Here is an 18,878-nt window from a genome sequence, read left to right as displayed (position 1 = left end):
AATTGCGGACACGGGGTAAATACGGACTAGCAGATATCTACTCAATCCCTATCCCCCGTGCCCGTCCATCGCGATTACTCGTTACTTTCCACCATTTTCAGTGCCAGGGAAACATTCGCGACGGAAGGCTGTGCTCCATTTTCAAGGTAAATAAACTCAAACGTTTTTGTGAGTTTTGATCTAATTTTTAGTGTTTACTATTTTGAGTGTTATGTCTGTAAAGTAAATGACAATAAAAAGCTATATTTTCTATCGATTGCCTCGTTCATATAGAATAGATTACACAAATAACTTTCGATGAGAAAATTTGTTACCTACAAATTATAGCCATAACTTTTTTTTTTGGATCTGGTTGGGGTAATTGCGGACAAGCTCGTTGGGGTGAATACGGACTTCCGTAATTACCCCTGACTAGATAATTTGTCAAAAACTAAACCAATTTACTGTTCATTTTCAGATGCCTCGAAAATATACTTATCAGAAATAAAGAACGAACGTACACCATCGCAACTTTGCAAAAAGCCGTGCAATACATAAAGGATGAACATATAACTTTTCGTCAGGCGGAAGAGAATACAGAATTTCGAAGTCTACACTTCTTGACAAAGTTAAAAAGGGCTGTTCCAAAAAGAGGTACAAAGACAACTTTTAATGAAATTCAAGAATTCAAGAATAAAAATTCAAGAAACACACGTCCGTATTTGCCCCAAAGGCTACAGGTAATTACGGACAGACAAGATTTTGTTTTTCAATAAAAATTTATAGTCGTTGATTGATTTCGTAGAAATGTTAATGTTAATTTTGTACTTGAATAACTAAAGTTTTATAATTAATAAAGACTGATTGTTTATTTCTAATAGTATGGGTTTTATACGTAATTCCCCTTCAGCGTCCGCAATTCCCCCATCGTCCCCTACGTGAAAGAGGAAAACATTCTGAGTTCAGAAATATGAATATAGTACAATGTTAAAATACACCGAGCGACAGAAAATCAATTTTACTATAGGTATATCGCTATCTATTGGCTTACCTCTCGCTATTTATCGGCAGTTCACGGGTAGTAGTAGAGTTTTAGTGCTGTTTAACTTTATTAACAAGTTTAGTTTTAGTTAGGTCTGCGTACCGTATGAACAGGCTTGAAATCTTGCTTCGTATTCCAATAAAATACAAATAAACACAAAAGCATTTCTCGAATATCAAACCAACATCGCAAACAAAAGCTTTTAGGCACCTCTAGGTGTATCCAAGTAACTTATTGAAGTAGTAGATATTAGATACCTTACGTAAAGTTGTCACAAAGTCGGCATTGTGCACAACACAGATATTATAATACAGAGGGCAACAAATCAGGCCAGTGGCTGCGTCGCGGAACGGGAACTTTCATTTTCGAAATGGCTTCCAAGTTCCAATCTTCAAGTTTGCGCCCCTCGCTCGCCGCCGCGGCGTTTCCAATCACGCCGCCTTTTGCATCCAACGGGGTAAAGCGAAACGTCACTGACTTAAAATGTTAGGCGCGGAACGTACACTGCTACGTGATTTAGGAAGAAAGAAGTGTTTTTTTTTTTCATTTTAAAAGAATATTAGCCATGCTAATCATGCCTAATACTCCCCTTTCCCCTCCAATTAAGCGCAAAGCTTGTTCCAGGAGTGGGTACGACAATAGTGCAACGGGTGGGGTTTGAACCGCCGACTCTTCGGGATTCAGTCCGGTCCTCAGCCGTTGAGCTGTCGAGGCTCTAAATTATTTTTTAAGTTTTTTTTTTTGTTTATTTGGTACTACAGAAAGTACAGGTAAAATAATCTATACTTTTATCATCTTCTTTAAAAAAAATTGAAGTGTCCGTCTGTAATTTCGAAATAACTTCCTCATATTATTAAGCTCGTAGCTCGTATGGTTATTTGAACTGTACCATAACTGAATCACACGTTTTTAAAATGTTTGCCTGCCTGTCTGTCTATTCATATGAACAGATTCTGAACAGATTTCAACAGTTCATACGAGCTAATCTTCGGAACAAGTACCTACTTCAGCCGTTCCGAAGATTAGCCCGTTCAAAGAGACAGACAGAGACAAAAATTTCAAAAACCTTTGATTCAGTTATAGTACAGATCAAATAACCATAGGAGATTAATATGAGGTAGTTATTTCGAAATTACAGACAGACGCTTCTATTTTATTTATCAGTACAGATTAATTTTTGATAGTATTATAAGAGCCGTGCCTATAACAAACAGCTTTGGCATATGTTTAATATTTAAGCGGCATTCGACCTGCGGTTTTGGCTTCGACATAATATATAAACTACTGGTCTTGTGAGCGCGCCACTATGCATGGAATACTAGAGTGGCTTCAGGGTTTACTGTCGAGGAGTTTGGCGACTTTGGGAGTTACGATATCATACATACGACAGACATATATGTATTAGTCTTTGCATAGAAACTGTACTGTTCCGTTAAAGTCAAAGTCAAAATCATTTATTCAAAGTAGGTGCAATTATGGTACTGCTTTTGATGGTCGAAATTGTTAAATTTGTACGATGGACGTAGTGGTGATAATTAATTACGTAACCGAGGGTACCAAACGTGCCCAAGTCTAAGAAGAGCCCACAACACACTCAGCCGGGTATTCTTTTTTTTTTTATTATCACCACTACAAAATCACATAAACTTATTAGAACTATCAAGTTAGTATTAGTTAATTATGTAAATACTAGTCTGTCTGTCTGCTAGCTTTTCATGACCCAAAAGTTTAACCCATTTTGATGAAATTTGGTACAGAGTTAGTTTACATCCCGGGCACCGAGATAGGCTACTTTTAATCCCGGAAATTCTCACAGGATTCTTTGAAACCCATCCGTTTAACCGAATTATATGAAATTTGGTATAGAGGTAGCTTGCGTCCCGGAAATTGGCAAAAGCAACTTTTTATCCCGGAACGCAGAGTCCCACGGGGCTTTTAAAAACCAAAATCCACGCGGACGAAGTCGCGGGTCATCTACTAAATAAACAAGTGTAAATTAAAAATTTATAACACCTCCGACAAGTGAAGGTTACAGTAACTAGAAAAGAGCTGATAACTTTCAAACGGCTGAACCGATTTTATCAAGTACTACTAGTACTACTTGTACTAATAACACCCCTCTTTTTTGGGTCGGGGGTTAATAAAGTAGGACGTGAAGTCATACAGTCAAGTCAAAGCCTAAAGCTAACCCAGAAAATCAGTCAACATCAATCCGCGGGATGCTCCTGCCGCCACTGACTCACTGACCCAAAATATGTATTCCTTGCTATTATACAGCGCGCTATTGTGTCGCTTGTCAATGCAAAGGGTGCTCCGTTTTTGTTTTCAATCCTCACGCATCGGCGAGCGCTAACTCAAGCTTTAAGCTGCTCTACTGCGACCAAGTACGATAGAATAATGGGCTATGATTGACTAGTAATTACATAAGTAACTTTTTTTTGCTGGATCTAAAGTCGGACTCATCCGCATAGGGTTCCGTACCTTTACAAAGAAAATCAAAAACAAGTTGAAAGCGCAGCTTAGCGCGATTCATCGAGAGATCAAGCCACCTTTCAAACAAAAAAAACTAAATTAACAATTAAAATCGGTTCATTCGTTTAGGCGCTACGAGGCCACAGACAGATACACAGATACACAGATACACAGATACACACGTCAAACTTATAACACCCCTCTTTTTGGGTCGGGGGTTAAAAACAAAAATAATCGATCAAGTGCGAGTCAAATTCGCACGCGAAGGATTCCGTACCATTGTACAAGAAATGACACTTTTTAATTTTTAAAATCTTGGCGGCCATTTTGAAATTTTAAGTGTTTGTTTATAGCGGCAATAGCTAAATACACATGGTGTGAAATTTCAACTCTTTACCTATTACAGTTCACGAGATACAGCCCACTGACAGACAGACGGATAGCGGAAGCTTAGTAATAGGGTCCCATTGGCATCTCTCCAGTACGAAACCCTAAAAATGGCAAAGTAGAAGTATGGTAGAGGTGTAAATCTCGGCCTCACATTTACTTTGGGAGTTACCAGAAAGCAGACAAACATAGGTACTAAAATCCTCGTTTTTCCCATAGTGGAGTATAAAGCAAGCAAGCTCGAGTAGGCGCGAGTGAAAACAAAGAGGAGCACCCCAGCGCGGAACAATAGGACGCTGTGTGACACAAGGAGCTGCATTTGGGTCACTCAGCCAAATGCTAATTTCCATTCCATTTTCATTTTCAGAGATCCGTAGTTGAAGTGTGCCAATTAGGACTTGAACTCCGGAATTCCGGTTTTGGCGTAACTCCGGAGCTTTGAGAGATTACAGATTTGTTTGTAAAATTGGAGTTATAGCGAACATAGCCCGGAGTTTCAATTTTCATATTTTTAGAAGAAAAAAAATCGAGCTTTTTCAGCGTTTACATAGAGTCTTCATAAATTGTTCATATTAAATAGGGTAAAACTTAGCCAATTTTATCCATGGAAAACGTAACAAAGAAATCTAATTATAATTAATTTTAGCAGCTCGTAAAATTAAGTTTCCTTTTCATCTTTTTAACTTATTTGTTTTATTTCATGCTTAACATACTTGAAAATGTCCATACTAATATTATTAATGCGAAAGTGTGTCTGTCTGTCTGTCTGTCTGCTACCTTTTCCCAACAGTTTAACCAATTCTGACGAAATTTGGTAAAGGGTTAGCTTATAGCCCGGGGACGGACATAGGCTACTTTTTATCCCGGAAAATCAAAGAGTTCCCACGGGATTTCTAAAAACCCATCCGCTTAACCGATCTGTATGAAAGGCAAGGTGGTAGCTTGCGTCCCTGTAATTGACATAGGCATTTTATCCCGGAAAATCAAATAGTTCCCACGGGATCTTTAAAACCTAAATAGATAAAATTAAATAGCGACGAAGTCACGGGCATCCTCTAGTAAAATATAAATCAAACGCATTCAATTTTTTTGATGAAGCTTCGGAACTCCGGACTGGAACGCTCAGCATCAAAACCCGACTCCGAAGCTGAAAAATAGTCCGATTTTCAAGCCCTAGTGTCGGACCCTATTACTAAGCCTCCGCTGTCCGTTTATCTGTCTGTCAGCGGGCTTGTATCCCCGTAATAGGTACAGATTATCACAGAATGTGTATTTTTATTGCCGTTATATTATAAATAAAAATTTGGAAATGGCCGCCATGAAAATTTAAAAAATTAAAAAGTGTAATTTCTTGTACGAATGGTACGGAACCCTTTGTGTGTGAATTCGATTCGCACTTGACCGATTGTCTTGTTTTCCCTCGATGGATTGCGCTAACCCGCGCTTTCAACTTGTTTTTCTTTTCTTTTCTTTGTTAAGAGAAAAAGAGCTGATTGATTGATCTTCTTAGCATGGAAATAAAGATGGATTAACGAGATGGATATGCCTTGGGAATTGAACAAAAGTACATTTTTTTTATTTCGGGAAACATCGACATGTACTCGGGGCTTTAATGTCGCAGAATCGCTTTTGTGTGGACAGATACACACGTCAAACTTATAACACCCCTCTTTTTGGATCGGGGGTTAAAAATACTTACATGATTTTTCAAAATTCCTCTAAAATTCGTCAGTGCTTGAAGACCAATGTCTTCGAACAGTGCGTGTTGCTAGTGATGACATATATTATATGGTAGCTAACTATGAGCTTCATAAGAAAGAATAGATATGAATATAAATGCTAGAGGTTGCATAAACAGACAGCAAATATAAATGTTAATCATGTAATGTGTACAGTTCGCTGTTGATACGCCTCGTGCTGTTTACATTTAATCTTCATTTCAACTCCATCATTAAACGCTAATGCTACATAATACATGCATTTATTATGCAGTTCTGGACTACCTGTGGCGCAGTGGTGTAGCTCTCTGCCTTATAAGGGGAAGATCGAATAGAATAGAATAGAATATATTTTTATTCAAATAAACTTTTACAAGTGCTTTTGAATCGTCAAATAATTTACCACTGGTTCGGAATGCCCTTCCTACCGAGAAGAACCAGCAAGAAACTCGGCAGTTGCTCTTTTAAATTGTTCAATTTACAATAATATTCCTAACTGAGGGAGGGAACACTCGATCGGCTCTAACAAAACAGGCGAAAATCCGGCCAAGTGCGAGTCAGACTCGCGCACCGAGGGTTCCGTAGGTACTCGGGTATTTTTCCAACATTTTGCACGATAAATCAAATAGTAGCAAAAATCTGTTTTAGAATGATGAGGTAAAGCCCTTTCATATGATACACCACTTGGTATAGTTATCTTATTTTGGATTTTAACACACATTTAAATTTTTTTATGGTGATGTAACCACAAATTCACGGTTTTGAGATTTTTGCCTTTACTTGTGCTATAAGACCTGCCTACCTGCCAAATTTCATGTTTCTAGGTCAACGGGAAGTCCCGATAGGTTTCTTGACAGACACGCAGACGGACAGACAGAAAACAAAGTGGTCCTATAAGGGTTCCGTTTTTCCTTTTGAGGTAGGGAACTCTAAAAACTGTTCTATTTTATTATACTTACTCCATGTTAGTCATAACTATTTGGGGACGCTCTAAAGACTAGAATCTAAACTACAGATAAACTCGAAACTCCAACTGATCCCGAACTAAAGCCACTAGTTTATTCCATGCATAGGAATCAGAGAGCCCCCCGTACGGGGTTATAACGACCCCGTACCGGGCGGGGGTCGCGGGGTTCAATAATTCACTAACGCTTCGAACTTCGTGCTCGCGTCCTCAATTTGTGGAGATACGAGTAGTTAATTTTATATGAGCCTGTCTACGATAGGATCTAGATTTTAGACTGAACGAAAATAAGATGAAGTCCATAACTGAAACCCGAATACTCCTGTAATGCTTTTGGCCATTCAGCTCATTAACCTGAAGACCACCATTGCTGCATCATTCGTCAAAGTCAAAAGACTGGCAAAGCATTGGCGGTTCTTCTGGTGTTGGGAATGTTCATGGGTTACCCACCTGGTCGTTTGACTTTGCAGCGGCAAATGGAAGGGTTATGATTTTAGCAGTCTATATATGTATGTATGTTTGTATCCATGTGTGTTCCACCGTAGTGCCTAAAATACTAGCCGATTTTGATGAATGAGGTGTCAATTGATCCATTGTGAAGGCCCGGATGACATGGGCTATATCTTTTACGAAAAAATTGGCCTAACAGATATTACATGAAAAAAAGTGGGGCTCTCCAAAATTTTTTTTTGCTATTGTATCGAGGGGATTGTTAAATGAAAGAGGAGAAAATTCTGAGCTCATGAATATAAATGTACAACATTAAAATATACCGAGCGACAGAGAAATAATTTTACTCTAATATTTTTATTTAAAAAATTCTTCAAGTGAACCTACTTAGTGGTGCAATAAGCAGCTTTTGAAATCGGTTTCTTTCGCAAACAATTATTTTCTTCATTAGTGTAGTTCCCTGTAATGTATTCCCTCTGTGTCGTGCTGCTGCACTCGTTGCGTCAGCCGGCGCGCCTCGCACTCGTCGGAATTAATGAGCTGAGCGATGCCGCTCTAATGATGCGCACAGACATAATACATACACTACTATTTACATTGCGGTGCGGTGATAAACTAGTGGTGAAGACGTCCGCCTGCTATTTGGGGGATCGAGGGTTCGATTCCGGGCACGCACTTCGTTACTTCTCGAAGTTATGTGTGTTACAAATTTATATCGGACCACCTGCAAAGCATACCCTTTCAAACAAAAAAAAATTCCAAATCGGTCCAGGGGTCTTTGAGTAATCGGGAAACATACTTAAAAAAAATTAAAAAAATAGATTTCGACGAATTGAGAACCTCCTCCTTTTTCGGAAGTCGGTTAAAAATAGTCCACACTCCGTCTACACGCACGATACGTTTTGCGTCATCATTCCTGCTCCTAAGGTTTGGAATACTCTTCCGAGATCTGTGTCTCCTAACAATTACAATCCGGGTTATCGTTAAAACAAGAGTGAGTAGACATCTAGGTAAACGCGTCCCATCTTAAACCACACCATCACTTTCCATCAGGTGTGATGTCTTGCCTATAATGATTTTAAAAAAAATTGCGAAGGAAAACATCGCGAAAGTACTTGAGAATTGTCCATAATGTTCTAAAGGTATGTGAAGTCTGCCAATTCGTACTTAAACAACGTGGTAGGCTATAGCGAAACCCTTCTCAATCTTATAATTGGAGACCCGTCCTCAGTAGTGAGCCGGTAATGGATTGATGACGATGATGATGAGCAGTCAATACCTCCACCCAGGAGTCATCGCTCTCGAGGGCTATGGCCTATCGATCCTCCAGGATTGTGCACAAAAACCTCCAGAGCGAAGTTTTTGCGCGGTTTTTCCTCTCACTGACGCACCGCCATTAGGGTCCTCCGCTAATGATGACCATATCCACCGCGATACACAATTACCTCACTACGAGCTAGGGTTGCCACCAACTAGACAAATCCTGGAAAATCCACCCTATGAGCCCTACCGCGTCCCTAACATGAACCTACGACAAATTAACAAGCTACTCCGCCTGAACAAAGGTAAACTTAGGAAGGTGGTGAGACTCATAACAGAGCATAGCCCACTAAACAAACACCTTTTCGTTATAGGTGTCACCGATAATCCTGTGCGCCGGGCCTGCACGGGTGAAACACCGCACAGACGGACAGATGGACAGACAGACAGTCAGACAGAGAGAAAGAGACAGACAGACAGACAACGAAGTGATCCTATAAGGGTTCCGTTTTTATTTGTGAGGTACGGAACCGATTTGACGATCGCAATCACCTCTAATGATTGGCCGAATCTATTAGTTGAAATGCAGTGTTCCAAAAAGAATACCATAAATTCAGCCAATCATAACAATTGAGATACTAATAATGTTTAATGCAGCTGGAAATCTAAACCCTAATCGGATCTATATTCTAAAGCCATCTAGTTTAATCTGAAGCTTAATTGGATATATTGATAGTTGCTCCTTAAAAATTATTCTGAGATTTTTCAATGATAAAAAATAAGGAGACAACCCTAACCTGCTCATCTTAACGAGTTAAACTTGAATAGTATCAGTTAATTGTAACTTTGTGGAACATTCTCCGCTGACTCGTTTATGATGTACGGACAGACGGGAAATATGTTATATTTATAGATGCAACTGGTTTCTAGTTCACGTCACTCGCATTTATCAAGAGACTTCAAGGTAAGGCCAGGGACAGATGAAGAGAAATTTCGCGCATGTTTTTTTCGCTCCCTAAGTTTATATGTCCTTGGCCTGATAAAAATTGAACATAGAAATAAATGTATAATATAATGTCGTATCAAAAATTCGAGTTCTTAGTAATTTTTCTAGAAATCATTAAGGTGAAAGCGACGGGTCTGGCCGCGAAATTTATTTTTAATTTGGTTTTTCCATTGCCATTGTCGCAATTAAAATGCCATAAGCCTACGTCGTCGTATTAGTTTACAAATTGTGAAAAACCAAATTAAATTTGAATTTTGCGGGCAGGCCCGTCTCATGCCCCTTAAGCAAAAATATCGGCCAAATGCGAGTCAGACTCGCGCACCGAGAGTTCCGTACTCGGGTATTTTTCCGACATTTTGCGCGATAAATTAAAAACTGTTATGCATACCTAAATGTAAATAAAAATCTATTTTATAATATGTATACAGTTTTCCCGGCGTGGCTGAACTAGCGAATGATCTGGGTTGTAGCCTATACCAGGCGGCTCCTAGACATTCGCTGGTTCGGCTATACGAGGCACCCTTCATGCAACCGGGCGGGTCGGCGGGGTTGCGGATCGCCGGCGTCCCCAGGACCCTGGACAAGAAGGACTGCTACGGTACCACTCCCAACACCGAGCAGTGTCCAAGTAACCCTTTCCCGTGTTCCCCCATCCTACTCCTAAACCAAATGTCCTATCATAAAAGTCCCTCAATTAATCCTAAACTCCCGCACACTCCACACTCACTTACACACAGAGACACACACAAACACTACTCAGATAACACACAAATATTAGAAAACAAATGGCGGATCTTAAAACTAATTTCGGTCTCCTGGTGGGTAGCGGCTCAGTGCCCAAATCCCACCCTGGCACCCAGGCGACGTCTACCGACGGCGCCCAGGGCCCAGGCTGCCCCACCGTATCAGGAGGGGGCAAAGACCCGCAAACCATCGGTTCGACAATGATGGAAACAACGACCTCGGCTAGTAACATGGACATGTCCTCCCTAGCCGCAGCGATCCCTGTGCCTGCCAGCGCAAGCACATGGACGCTTGTGGCCCCCAAGCAAAAACGGAAAACCAAGGGGAACAGGACAGACAGACGGACACGGAAACAAACGGACACACAGGCAGACGAACAGACGGACAAATTGAAAACCCGACCGACGGACGGTAGGGAAAACGGAGGCGGGAAGCGAAAGGAACCCGACTGCCCAAGCGCGGACGCCAGCAACTTGGCCGGAGGAAGCAAAGGTGGAAGCGAGGGACGACCCCCACTAAGTGGCGGACGGCCTTTTGCGGACACTGGCGCAACCCCTGGCTGTTCCGCAGGCGAACAGGCGAGCGGGCAGGTATCGGCCCCCGATCGCAACCCTAATGCCTCGGGGAAGTCGAGCACCACCACTGTCGGGGCTGGGCAAACCGCAGTCGAGGACAGGGGGAACGATGGTGGTCACACTGACCCCGACGGGAACCCAATCCAGGCGCGGGGCGCAACGGGCCCTGGCGGTTCCAACACCGCTCGACCCCCAACTACAACAACAACAAAAACAACATCCAACAAACCAACAGATAAAACAGACGCACCAAAGACCTTGAACCCACCTAAAGCGAGGGCACGCCCGCGCTTTAGGAAGCGGAACAGGGGACAGACAAAAGACAGACAGGACCCCGGGACGTCATCGAGTCAGACGAACAAGAAAAGAGACAGACTTGACGACACGATCTCACCCAGGGGGGAACACAAACGCGCACGGACTGACGACAGACACACCCGAGATGCGAAGGGCTCCTATGCCACAGCAGCCCAATCTCATCTGAGCGTCGCTGTAACCACCACTCCCAGAGTCGACCTTACCCAAGATGAGGCGAATGCCATCCAGGCCCAGATACAGAAGGCGATTTTCGCGGCCTGTATCGAGCCTCTGGCACCAGGCCAAACCCGATACGCCCCGGCGTTTGAGGGTAATAAGGCCTTCCTCAGCGAGGGTGTATTAAAAATGTGGTGCCAGGATGACCAAGCCTGCAACTGGCTCATAAACGTGGTGCCAAAACTAACATCACCCAGGAGCGGAACAGGGCTCACTGTGATAAGACAGACCGAGATCCCATTCAGGGTTAGGTCGGGACTTTATGTCCCTGACTACGACGGGGAGATAGGCCAGCTACACCAGGTCCTGTCTCACCAAAATCCTTGGTATGGAGTGTCACGGTGGACCCTGTTCAGCTACCGAAAAACAACTAGCAGCCCTCCTGGTGTGTTCCTAATATTAGGAATCCCCAATGAGGAGCTGCCAACGATTCTGGCGCGCGGCAGGAAGGTCGCCTATTCCACGGGCTCCATCTACATCAGGTTCTTCACGAGTGAAGGACTAAGTGATGTACCACCCGGGCATGACTCAGCGCCTGAAACTCGAGAGGAGCCTGATGCGGATCGGGCCATGGATGTGGATGGACCAACCGGCCAGCTCCCAGTGACACCTGAGCCCTCCGTGAGCGCTGTCCTCGACTATATCGAGGAAGTGCTGGCGGACTCCCGGACCAACACCAAACCACGGGAGAAAAAGGCGACACACAACGCTCCAGACGCAACAGCCCCCGCCGAAAAATCACCGGCGCAGAGGGCGACAAAATAAAGATAATCCAGACCAACCTCCAGCACAAACATCTCGCCACGGCTACGCTACGAAGGCAGCTGGAGGTTGAACCCGAGACCATCGCACTGATCCAGGAGCCGTGGGTCAGGGGTAAAACCATATGTGGTTTCGGAAGCTGCAATGGTAAGATCTTTTCACATTGCAATGACGAAGCATTTACATTCCGCGCTGCATTACAGCGTCACTACTAACACAATACTGTTCCAGAGATCTGACAGCAGTCATAATAAAAAATGGAATACAACAGGGCGTGGGACTACCACCAAGACCAGTGGTCCTAGTCTCACTCTACATGCCCATAGAAGACCGAATACCAACAAAAGAACTGGTGGACCTCACAACACATTGTGAGGACAACGACATAGATTTAATTATCTCTGTCGATAGCAACGCACATCACATCCTGTGGGGATGCACAGCCAACAACAAAAGAGGTGAGAATCTCATGGACTTTCTACTAACAACCAACCTAACAATTACTAACAAGGGCACTGAACCGACTTTCGTGTCGAGTAGGTACCAAACCATAATCGATCTAACCTTAGCGTCAACCAGAGCTGCAGACCAAGTAAAGAACTGGCATGTCAGCGACGAGCCTTCGCTCTCCGACCACAGGCGGATATGCTATGAGCTAGATCTGATGATAACCCAACACGCACCAAGGAGAAATCCAAGGAAAACCAACAGACTAAAATACAAAACCTTGCTAACGCATCAGATAGGTACAAACAAACCTAACGACATCGATGATATCGACAACATCGAACAAAACGTAAACAAACTAACGGAGTGCATCAAGACAAGTTATGAACAAGCTTGTCCTCTGAAGAAAAACAACACAAATCGACAGTCAAAAAACAGCTGGTGGGGCCCAGATCTGGAAAGAATGAGGAAAAACCTCAGACAACTTTTCAATAGAGCAAAAAACACCAGACAAGAACAAGATTGGGACAACTACAAGGAAGCCCAATACAAATACAACAAACGCGTCAGAGAAAAAGACAAAACCTCGTGGCAAAAGTTTTGTACAAGCATAGAGTCGAACGATACCGCAGCCCGTATACGTAAGATTCTAGCAGACGACAACACCCGCACACTCGGCTCGCTGAGGAAAGCTGACGGAACGTACACTAAGGATGACAAAGAAATAAGCGAAACGCTCATTGAAACGCATTTCCCTGGCTGTAGAATAGTAGACTCAGCAGACTGGGAACACAACCTAGAAAACCATCCCACAGATGAGGATTGGGATCTTGCTAACAACACAGTCACACGAGATAGAATCAGCTGGGCTATCGACACCTTTCACCCTTTTAAATCAGGGGGGACCGACAACATTTTCCCTGCACTTTTACAATGGGGAAAACTTCAACTGACACCATGGCTGGAAATAATATATAAGGCCTGTATAGCATATAAATATATCCCAACAGCCTGGAGAGAAGTAAAGGTGGTCTTTCTACCAAAACCTGGAAAGAGTGACTACACTCTACCAAAGTCCTTCAGGCCTATCAGCCTTACATCATTTTTACTGAAAACACTCGAGAGACTAGTTGATCGGTATCTCAGGGATGGAACCTTAAGACATGTACCCCTACACTCACACCAACATGCTTACAGCACTGGCAAATCAACGGAAACCGCTTTGCATTCTGTTGTTGGCAAAATTGAACATGACCTAGAAAACAAACTATCAACACTGGGTGTCTTCATCGATATCGAAGGAGCTTTCGACAAGACAACCTTTGATAGCATAGACAGGGCCTTGGGACGATACGGGGCGCCAAGAACTATACGCAGCTGGATAAGAGCTTTATTAGAACTAAGAATCATACAACTAGATATCAACGGAGTCACAAAAGGCATAGTAGCGAGAGGCTGCCCTCAAGGAGGTGTTCTATCACCAATCTTGTGGAACCTTGTAGTTGACGACTTGATAAACAAACTAAACACAAGCGGATTTTACACCATTGGTTATGCTGATGATCTCACCATCTTAATCAGTGGCAAACTAGAAAACACATTATATGAAGTCATGCAACGGGCATTGCGCTTAATCGAAAGATGGTGCAATGAAAATGAACTTACCGTAAATCCAAAGAAAACAGAGATGATTCTGTTTACTAACAAAAGGAAAATAGAGCTAAACAAACCACCAACTCTGTTCAACACAAGCCTCAAACTGTCCACTGAGGTCAAGTACCTTGGTGTGACTCTGGACAGCAAGCTCAGCTGGAAAAGGCATACAGAAGATAAAATTAATAAATCGCTTACGATACTAAACCAATGTAAACGCATGCTGGGGAAAAAATGGGGGCTTAAACCAAAGATAATAAAATGGTTATACCTAGCGGTAGTAAGAAGCTCATTAACATACGCCGCTTTGATATGGTGGCCGAGAACTCTTCTTACGACCGCCCAGCAAGAACTACAGAAATTTCAACGACAAGCATGCCTCGCCATTACAGGCTGCATGAGTACCACACCAACAACAGCACTTGAAATCATACTGGGGATCCCGCCCCTACACTTACAAATCAAAGAAGAAGCAACGCTCGCAGCCTTGAGACTGAAAACCTCAGGTCTATGGAAAGAACAGAACACAAGGCACGCTAAAATTCTAGTGCAAAGCATAACCAAAGAACCACGCCTTGAGTGGAAATGCGACAGAACCAGGAAACAACACATACTGGACAAACCATACAAAATATATCCAGAGATAAACATAGATCCGAAGTCAACACGAGATGCAATAGAAGTGTACACCGATGGATCCAAAACAAAAACTGGCACAGGAGCAGGAGCCTACTGCCAAGAACTAAACATGAAAATAAGTCACGCACTCGGTAAGGACAACTCTGTCTTCCAAGCAGAGTGTGTAGGCATTACAACCGCAGCCATAGCAATGGCAAATCGACAGGTAAAAAACTTTAAGATTAACATTAACTCAGATAGCCAAGCTGTTCTCAAAGCTTTGGCTAAATTCTCGACAACCTCCGAACTCATACAAGACTGCCATAAGGCTCTGGAAACACTCGCCATGTCGAATGACATCACCCTACGGTGGGTCAAAGGACATGAAGGGGACCAGGGAAACGAGGCAGCGGACGCATTAGCACGCAAGGCTACGACGCTGAAGGTGACAGGGCCGCAGCCTATTGTACCCATACCCTTCAGTGAGTATAAAACTTGGTTGCATGAACTAACACTTAAAGAGCATTCCCGATTATGGGCAAGCGCAACTGACTGCAGGCAAGCCAAAGAGGCTTTCCCTAACATAGATCAACGACAAACTAACAAACTACTCCGCCTGGACAAAGGTAAACTTAGGAAGGTGGTGGGACTCATAACAGGGCACAGCCCACTAAACAAACACCTTTTCGTTATAGGTGTTACCGACAGTCCTCTGTGCAGGGCCTGCATGGAGGTCGATGAAACGCCGACGCACGTGCTCCTGGAGTGCACGAGCGTGGCAGAACAACGAGAACGCCATTTGGGTTCCCCAACCTCACTCCATGAAGTCCTCGGCAACCTGGGCGGTCTACTTGGCTTCTGGAGCGAGCTTGGATGGCTGGAGTGAAGACTTCGGCGGGGAGGGGCAACACACGCACAACAGACGGAAACGTTTAAGTGCGGAAACCAGCCCAGAGAGAGAAGAAGAAGAAGAATGTATACAGTTAAAGCCCTTTCATATAATGCCCCACTATTGGTATAGCTATCTTACTTTGAAAATTGAAAATATGTACTAATTAATTCTTCATGAACACATTTTAATTTTTTTTTTTGTGATGTAACCACAAATACACAGTTTTCGGATATTTTCCTTTACTTGTGTTACAAGAACTACCTACCTGCCAAATATGATTAAAGGTCAACGGGAAGAGTAATAGATTTTCTTGACAGACACGACAGACGGACAGACAGACAACAAAGTGATCCAATAAGGGTTCCGTTTTTCCTTTTGAGGTACGAAACCCTAAAAATAAGCAGCTGTGTTGGTAACCATTTTAAATTAGATTTGAAAGTCAAAAATATTTTTATTCGAATCACATTGTCAAAGTTACAATTGTAAAGTGTAAAAAAAATACATAAAAAAGTTATAATTGAAGGCAGCAGAATTGAATATAATAAAAATAAAAAGCTTTCCACAGGAGTCCCGGCCGCGAACACGCGTCGCGTCGCCAGTTGTTTCATTTCTCTCTCCTTTCTATCTTTTTATATCTTTTCATACCTTTTTATATCTTTTCATACCTTTTTATATCTTTTTATGATGTTTCCTTTCTACCTGTTTTATTTCGCATGGAGGATACGCGGATGCACTTTAATGCGCCTTGTAGTGTTAAAATGTAGAGCTTTTGAAATGAAGATGTTTAATATGTTATTTAATTTCTACGAGCATTCGTATTTTGTAATTTTCAACCCCCGACCCAAAAAGAGGGGTGTTATAAGTTTGACGTGTGTATCTGTGTGGCAGTGTGTGGCATCGTAGCTCCTAAACTTGTAGCGGTTGCCACATTCGCAAGAAGATGTCGCTTCTATACTCAATCAATCAACAACGCTCGATACACGACCTACGGCCTAGATGGCAGCACGGGTAGCTTAATTGGCATACAAGGAGAAACACGCAACTTTCAATCGCATCGACAGAGCGTTTACCAAATTGGACTATATATAGAAGTTTCAACGCATAACCGTCGGCCCAGCTGGCGCTACCGAGCACAACACCGCTCGGTTGGGAAATTTCCCTATTGCTACGGTTGAGCACACAGCCACGCTCCCGTACAAACTAATGAATAGATTTTAATTTAGTTTTTTGTTTGAAAGGTGGCTTGATCGAAAGTGTTCTTAGCTATAATCCATGAAAATCGGTTCAGCCGTTTGAAAGTTATCAGCTCTTTTCTAGTTACTGTATGTAACCTTCACTTGTCGGGGGTGTTATAAATTTTTAATTTACACTTGTATTCGAAGCCTTCCTCAAAATGAATAATATTATGTTCTGTAACTTAAATATTACTTGAAACCCAAATGTGGATGGAATTGCAGGCAAAAACTAGTGAACGAGGCCAAGAAAAATGTTTTTCTTTAGCTCTAAACACGAACACACTTGAAGGTAAGTAGTTCATTTCCCGGGCACGTAGTGGGAGCGAGTGGAGGCAATTAGTGCGGCCATTTGTCAGAGAGTGATCTTTTTGCCGACGGCTCCTCGACTGCTACTGCCAGTATATTTATTCTATTTCTCCTTATAAACAAGTGAGGAGTACCTATACCTACAGTGCACGACAGGTTGTGATGGCGACCGGGGTGAGAACGCCCCGCACACCCGCACGGCCACCGCTGTACTCCGCTGTGGGGTTGATCCGGGTGACGACTGACGTGCGCGTGCGCGTCTCCTTGCCTCATACCCCGATGTCATCTCGACCTGTCGCGTCCTGTGACTATTTCATTCAGAACTATAGCAATACTAGCCGATGCCCGCGACTTCGCCCGCGTGGATTTAGCTTTTTCGAAATCCCGTCGGAACTCTTTGATTTTCCGGGATAAAAAGTAGCCTATGTGCTAATCCATGATATTATCTATCTTCATTCCAAATTTCAGCCAAATCCGTCCCCTAGTTTTTGCGTGAAGGAGTAACAAACATACACACACACACACACACACACACACACACACACACACACACACACACATACAAACTTTCGCCTTTATAATATTAGTGTGAAGCTCGCCTTTGCACCTCTCTGTATGTCGATACCTATGTATAATTTCTTTTTATTCTTCCGCTTATATATTGTTTCTAAGGTTAAATCCATACTTATTATAAATGCGAAAGTGTCTGTCTGTCTGCTACCTTTGCACGGCTCAACAGTTAAACCGATTCTGACGAAATTTGGTACAGGATTAGCTTATATCCCGGGGACGGACATAGGCCCGTTTATCCCGGAAAATCAAAGAGTTCCCACGGGTTTTCCAAAAACCCATCCGCTTAATTTGGTATGAAATTTGGTACCGAGGTAGCTTGCGTCCCTGTTATTGACATAGGCATTTTATTCCGGAAAATCAAACAGTTCCCACGGGATCTTTAAAAACCTATATCCACTCGGACGAAGTCGCGGGCATCCTCTAGTTAGTGTAATAAAGAGTTTCTTCTTTTATTATCTTCTATCTGTGAGTATGTATGTATGTGTATAAGCTACAGTGTGAAATACACAAGGTTTCGTCGATGGTCCCCGCGGGTATCGTTTCCCTACTTGAGAGTTATCCTGATACCGCCCGAGCGGCTCAGGATACGAATAAAGATAATAAAAACTTCTTTATTATGCAGGTCTGGGAACCTTACTGAAAGGTTGCTGTGGTCCTATATTACAACTAAATAAATTCGCTATGTTTTTGTTCTTTATTTATTTCTGCATCATGAAGACTATCTATCACACTATCACACTAATAATAAAGGCGAAAGTTTGTGTGTGTGTGTGTGTGTGTATATGTTTGTTACTCCTTCACGCAAAAACTACTTGATGTTTTTGGCTGTTTGGGATGGAGATAGATGATATCCTGAATTAGCACATAGGCTACTTTTTATCCCGAAAAAAATTGGTTGTCTGTAAAGTCAGTTTATTGACGATAGTTGAACGTGACAACAAAGGCCGATTGTGCTTCTTTGTCGCTCGTTCCGCGCTCTCGCTTGCACTTCAAGCCTTACATGGAACGCCTCAGAGCGAGGTAACGCCGCATGAGTCATGTTTTTTCGTGCGTGCAGCCGGCTCTATCGAATTATAAGACGTTGTCACGTCAAAAATCAAATAGTTTCCACGGGTATTCCAAAAACCCTTAATCCACGCAGGCGAAGTCGCGGGCATCAGCTAGTTCGCTATATTTCTGTTGTTTATTTATGTCTGCATCATCACCTATGAATCAATGGAGATAAAATTTTCTTGGTCCATATCCTGAACACTGATAGTGG

At 42.7% G+C, this 18,878-nt stretch overlaps 2 protein-coding genes across 6 annotated transcripts in view; one reads left to right on the top strand and one right to left on the bottom strand.

Moving 5' to 3' along the window:
- The window catches only part of LOC123879000 (neogenin), a 152,991-nt gene that overhangs the window by 43,950 nt on the left and 90,163 nt on the right, over positions 1-18,878 (bottom strand). The gene's annotated exons all lie outside the window — the stretch shown is intronic.
- Positions 11,242-15,342, top strand: LOC123879017. Of its 3 annotated transcripts, none has more exons than XM_045926484.1 (3): positions 11,242-12,040; positions 12,125-12,351; positions 15,307-15,342. In XM_045926484.1, exon 1 carries the CDS (start codon positions 11,261-11,263, stop codon positions 11,894-11,896), a length of 636 nt encoding a protein of 211 aa, XP_045782440.1. In that variant the 5' UTR covers positions 11,242-11,260; the 3' UTR covers positions 11,897-12,040; positions 12,125-12,351; positions 15,307-15,342. The 3 variants fall into 3 exon arrangements, with proteins under 3 accessions (XP_045782440.1, XP_045782441.1, XP_045782439.1); XM_045926485.1 differs by lacking the exon at positions 15,307-15,342 and adding an exon at positions 12,836-12,911; XM_045926483.1 differs by lacking the exon at positions 15,307-15,342 and having other exon boundaries at positions 12,125-12,911.

Source organism: Maniola jurtina, chromosome 27 (genome assembly GCF_905333055.1).
Source record: "Maniola jurtina chromosome 27, ilManJurt1.1, whole genome shotgun sequence".
NCBI lineage: Eukaryota > Metazoa > Arthropoda > Insecta > Lepidoptera > Nymphalidae > Maniola > Maniola jurtina.
The sequence above is the reverse complement of the archived record's forward strand: the minus strand, read 5'-3'. Positions and strand labels throughout refer to the sequence as shown.